The 6030-nt window shown below is 46.5% G+C and overlaps 1 protein-coding gene across 1 annotated transcript in view; it reads right to left on the bottom strand.

Annotated features, from left to right (window-relative positions):
• The window catches only part of TCEA1 (transcription elongation factor A1), a 40081-nt gene extending 34187 nt beyond the window's left edge, over window positions 1-5894 (bottom strand). Inside the window, exon 1 of the mRNA XM_019548087.1 lies at window positions 5707-5894. Within this exon, the coding sequence (XP_019403632.1) occupies window positions 5707-5775 (69 nt within the window). The 5' untranslated portion in view covers window positions 5776-5894. The remainder of the gene's footprint in view (window positions 1-5706) is intronic.
• Window positions 5895-6030: the final 136 nt, after the last annotated feature.

Consider the following 6030-nt stretch of genomic DNA (forward strand, 5'->3'; position numbering starts at 1 on the left):
GCCAAAAGTTTTTACTGCAGAGCAACACAGTAAAACCAAACTACAGAAGAATAAGTTTCATATTTTTTGGCTTTTATTCACAAATCAGACTGGTCAGCTATGCTCTTAAGCACACAAACTGCTAGTGGAAATGATGCAAACAGCAGAAAGAACTCGGCTTGTTTTTCAGATACCAAGTCTAATTTAGAGCACTTATAGGAAAACATCTTGACAGAACTGCAGACATGAGACCTGTTTGTCCACAATGCACTTAGCACAATTTAATTAATAAGGTCACTTTTCTGATCATAACTATGACAAAGCAATAGTGAAAGGGTGTCTCAACTGTGGGATGAATATAACAGGGGTCAACTCTACCAAGTTGTAGCAAACTGTACTTTGATGGCACATACTCCTGGCGACAGACAAATCCTATGACTGTAACAATTCCTCCTCATGCATAACTATCCTTGAATCTCCACTGAATGTATTCAAGTTACTGACCTGTGACATATACTTCTATAGCATTTTCCATTCTGGTGACCAAAATTAATCTAATATGAATTAATTACTGACAACTCTCCCAGAAAGAGGACCATTCCCCACCCCCCTTTACAGATGTGGAATCAGACACAGAATTCCCACTCGATATATGGTAAAGTCAAGAACAGAAGAACCATGAGGTCCCAATTCTCCCCCCATTTTCTTGTACTGTTTTGTGGGTAGTCTTCCCCTCTTAGCTGTCTAAAATTGGTTCACTGCACTGAAACAACATACTATATTCTGCAAGAGGCAAATCTGTTTTGAACATTAGCCATTTACTAACCAAAGTATCAAGAAATACAGTTTAATTTGCTTACAGAGAAGCAAAATATTCCATACTTGGGTGCACACACACAGAAAAGAAGAAGAAAACAGTAGCGCATGTACACAGTTGCACAAGACAGACTATATTTTGCAAACTGCACACATTTGCAGTTTAAGGCATTTGCTTGCATTAAAATGTTCAAACTACTCAAAAAGAAGTCTGCTAAGTGAAATTTAGCTGGAATACACTGAAATATGAAAAATGATACAAAGCTCAGAGAGACACTTCTGTCACAACTAATTTTGAAACGCCTACATTATGCAATTTCAAATCTTTATTTGTCACGGATGCATGCTGCAAGAGGGATTTGCAGGTATATGGCTACCTGTTTATTTGTAATAAACATATCTCATGATAACAGTGCACTCTTACAATTTAAAAGATTTTTCACATATGAATTGAAATCAGCTAATAATGTGCTAATAATGTGCATATAAACTTTTCCAGCTTTCCGGTTTTAAAAAAACATTTTTCCTTTTCAAGACTGTTTCTCACTCACTAGCTCAGTTGAAAGACTCACAAAGGGGACTGAGAGCTGTCTCAGTCCTTAACTAAAGGGACAAGGACACTGAATCTTCAATAGAAAAGGCTTTTCTTGCAACTGTTTCATAAGCAATAATCAAACCAAACAAAAAGTTTTAAATTGAAAAGTCAATGCTTCTTAGGCTGGTTTTAATATTTTGTGCATCTGTGCTATCATAAAGCCAATCACCACCAGGGCTGGTCTTCTGAAGAACAGAGTATAGGGCATTAAACCCAAACTTTTAATGCAAAACATTCTCTCATTTTCCCCAACCTGTTGCGAAGCTCATACCAGAAAAAGGAAGGCTGCAAACCTAATTTCTCCCTCCTCTAAACAATTAATCTTTCAAAGATTAAACAAAAAGTTAATCCCACCCAATCTAGTTTTATTTTATACGTTGATGACACCAATCCTTCATTCCATGACTGGATCCAGGTTTTGTAAAGTGGGATATGGGAACAGCAACTGGTCCTTCAGAGATGGACCCCACCTCTCCCACCTCCTACCAGGATGGCCAGACCACACTGCAGGAGTAGCAGCCAGGGCCTCTTTACAGTTCTGAAATTGGGAACTCTTGCACAATTCCCCTGCTCCCCAGCCCCATGCTCAACAGAACCTCCCCTCTTTTCATTCCCTCTTCTCCCACCCACTGTTGTCACTGTCCTTGCTGTATCTGCCTGGTCCAGGGGCCAAGGAAACTTGAGAGCCACTCCTAGTCTGCTCCAGATCAGCAGCATAGCATCCAGGCTCAGCAGCAGCTTCAGTGGACAGGGGGAGGAACTGGTAGGGAGAAGGAACCCAGTGAGTGCTGCTGTCCCCAGCTGAGCTCAACTCCCTGCACAGTCCACTGGTGCAGAGTAGGAGCAGCTCTGGAGCTCCCCTACCCTCAGGGCAGTGAGGGACAGCAGCTGCAACACCTAAGACAAGAGGGAGGGATGGGGACATACTGCTAACAATGGAAGGGAATTCTTCCCTGATTTGAGTTCAAATTCAGCATGGCTGTGTAACAGGGCAGTCTGTCCCCTTATGAGGGGGCAGCCAACCCTGTTGAGTTAGCAGCTCCCCTGCTGCAGCTATGGGGGAAGTGCTAATAATGGAGTGACTCACTAGGAGCTTAAAACCCCAGACAGGAGGGGAAAAAGAGAACTACCGGGTGCAGTTTGGAAGGAAGGAGCCAGCTGTGAATAACAACTTGCTACAGTGTAGAGCCATGCTGCTGTGCCTGGACCCAGAGCCAAAGGGGCTTCCCTACAAATGCTTGCAACAGGGCATCAGGGTTTGTCTGTCTGTCTATTTGTCTGCAGTTTAAAGACAGTGTTTGAGTTGGGAGTGGCTGACGAGCTCCTCAGGGAGCAAACCTGCCTGCCAAAGCCACCAGGCTAAGCAATCCGCTTACAAGCTGCAATTAGCAAATTTATTATTTACAGAGCACAAATCATCTGCTTCATGAAGGGTGAATGTCTGTGCTGATGTCACACTTTTCAACTCATCAAAAGGCAAGCACCAGACAATTAGAATACTGTAGTATGAGCCATGAATCCAGCTTTTCAATGGCAGGTTAAATAAAAGAATCCCTTCTGCTCTGGCTCTTGACAAGTCAGGATTGAAATATCTCTGGAAGTGTTTTCATCAAACAGTTTTCACTAGCAACAATGCACCAGATGTATTCAAATACTATAATACTGTATATTTAAGAAGTGTTAGTAATAAACACAACAAAAAAGCTGACAACCCCCCCCCCAAACCCTTCAAGCAATTCATACAATGGAGAATTCTGAAAAGAAACATGAGGAGTCAGAAACTTTTACCCAATTTGTATTTGTGTATAAGAACTCAATATAGCTTTATCCTTCAATTAAGTCATAATCCTGTAGCTGAAAGCTCAGTGCGTTTTCACAGATGATCTGTACATTACGTTGCTAATTTAGTATTCTGACTGTACTGCAGAGTCAGGTGACAGGATGTAGTACAAGATTTGAAAATAAGTAGCTTAAAATTTGCAAAAGTGACTGAGGAAAACAAGAAAGGAAAATAACAAGTTTCTGGTTACAGCTGGGGTTGTGGTTATTTGAGCTTTTGTTGTATAATAAGAACATATATATTTTCTACGTAGAAATCACAGAAAATTAGGTTTGGAAAGGACCACAGGATGTCATCTAGTTCGGTGGTTTTCAACCTCCTTTTATTTGTGGACCCCTACAAAATTTTGAATGGAGGTGCAGACCCCTTTGAATTCTAAGTGTGGGCATTCACACACTTTTGATTAATCACCGTCATCTTTTGCAGATTCCTTAGACAGTCTGCAGACCACAGGTTGAAAACCACTGATCTGGTCAAAACCCCTGCTCAAAGGAGAGCCATCCCCACTTACATCATCCCAGCCAAGACTGTCTAGCTAGCTCCTAAATGCCTACGAGGACAGAGATTCTACCACCTCTTGGCATAACCTGTTCCAGTGCTTTACTATCCTCCTCATGAGAAAGTTTTTCCTAATATCCAACCTAAACTTCCCTCACTATGACTCGAGACCATTGCTCCTTTTTCTGTCATCTGCCATCACTAAGAACTCTCCAGCTCTATCCTCTCTGGAACTGTTCTTCAGATAGCTGAAGGCTGCTATCAAACCTGCCCCTCAGTCTTGCCTTCTACAGACTAAGTCCAGTTCCCTCAGCTTCTCCTCCAAAGCCATGTGCCCCCGCCTCCTCACCATTTCTGTTGCCCTCCGTTGAGCTGTCTCCAATTTGTCTACATCCTTTCTGTAACAGAGGGACCAAAACTGAACACAATACTCCAGATGTGGCTTCACCAGTGCCAAATATAGGGGAATAATCACTTCTCTTGCTCTGCTGGCAACAATCCTACTAATGCAGCCCAGTATGATGTTAGCACTCTTTGCAACAAGAGCACATGTGGTATTAATTTGGTCCCAACGCCATCGGATCAGAACACCTCACAGCCTATAACACGTTTATCCTCACAGCACCTGTTGAGATACAGAAGAACTATTATTCCATTACCCCATCTCAGATGGGAGTAGGGCACAGAGAAACTAAGGGCTAAATCCACAAAGCATCATACCTCTTAACTTTTGGGCACCTGGCTCCCAGAGTAAGAGCTTAAACCCCTACATGGGAAGAGAAAGGAAAAGCTGAATGAATTGCAACTTATCCAGCAGGACAGTGGTTCAAACAAGGGTGGCCAAGGGGAGCACATTACTTCCTCCAATTGTTTTAAAAGAAAAGAGTTGCCTTTCCCTTGGACCCACCTTCCCTGGTATATTTTTGAAGGGAACAATTTAGACACCTTACTTCAGGCAAAAGTTTTAGACTGCAAATCGGATACTGACACAGGTGTCTTCCTGCAGCACAGAAAAGGGATTTGAGATATACCATCCTTTTCAGTGCTTAGGTGGCTTGGTGCACAGCATGCTAGCTGTTGTGATTCTCATTCAGTGGGTGGCTGGTGGCAGACTGGGTAAGAGACAAGCAGCACAACAGCAGATCAGGTGGGGAGAACAGATCTGGGAGCAGAAAGCAGAACAGGCATGGGAAAGATGAATGGATTAGATAGGCAACTTGAAGGTGCAGAGCTAATTTATGGACCTGCCAAAAAAAGATCGGTCCCCAACATACACAAACTGAGGAGCTTTTCCGGGATCAGAAGAAACACAGAGCAAGTTCCCAGTGTAAAGACGACAAAGCCCACCTCTCCAACATACCAGGAAAGTGCCCTACCCAGGGGGCTAGAAGCTGTTCTCATGTGAGGACACTTTCCATTCCCGATGAGGCGGAGGGCCAGACAGGACCTTGTACCTAGCCCAGCTATCAGGATCATCAGCTGGGACTTTGGGGGGAGGGGGAGGGGGAGTGGGTTACACCTCCCCTCAAACAGGAAGCCAGGAAGTCTTCCCCAGGACATCTCTGAACCTTCAGACAATCGAGTTTTGACTCATCGCCAGAACTTCGGACTCTTTACCACTATCACACACGGGAAACCCACGTTAAAGCACCCGAGTCACGCGCCAGCCGGCTGGAGGACACCAGCAGCTCGGTGGTGGGCAATGAGCCGACTTCCCCGAGAGCTTGGAGAAGGGACAGGCAGGCACACGCGAGGGAGGAGCGCTGAGCAGCGCAGTCCGCGGGCCGGAGCCGGGGCCGCTGTGCTTGCGGCCCCAGCCGGGCTCCCTGGAGACAGGCGCTCGGCCTAGCCGCTCCCACCGGTTTGCAGTAGGTCCCTGGAGGCGCCAGATCCGCATAGGACCCAGTCGGGAGCGGGCTCTAGCAGGGCCCGGAGCACCCGCGGATGATCCGACCTAGACCCCGACGGCCCGGCTCACCGCGTTCTTCTTCTGCACCATCTTGTCCATCTTCTTGGCGATGCGGATGATCTCGTCCTCCGCGGTCATGGCTGCCGGGGCCGGGGAGGAGCGGGAGCCGCCGCCGCCCGGGCCCTGCGCACAAATGGACCCAGGCCGCGGGCACGAGCTCACCCAGCAGCCCGAGCGGCGCGGGCGATCGAGCGGTGGCGCCAGGCAGCACACATCGAGCCCTGCGCGCGAGGGCCAGGCAGCACTGGACGCACGCCGAGAGCATGCGCTGGCGGGCGGGGCGCGAGGGCCGGCCTCGTTCTGGTGCTGGGGGGTGGAGAAGCTACCCCTGCC

This window comes from Crocodylus porosus, unplaced genomic scaffold (assembly GCF_001723895.1).
Source record: "Crocodylus porosus isolate Cpor-Errol unplaced genomic scaffold, CroPor_comp1, whole genome shotgun sequence".
Classification (NCBI taxonomy): Eukaryota; Metazoa; Chordata; order Crocodylia; family Crocodylidae; genus Crocodylus; species Crocodylus porosus.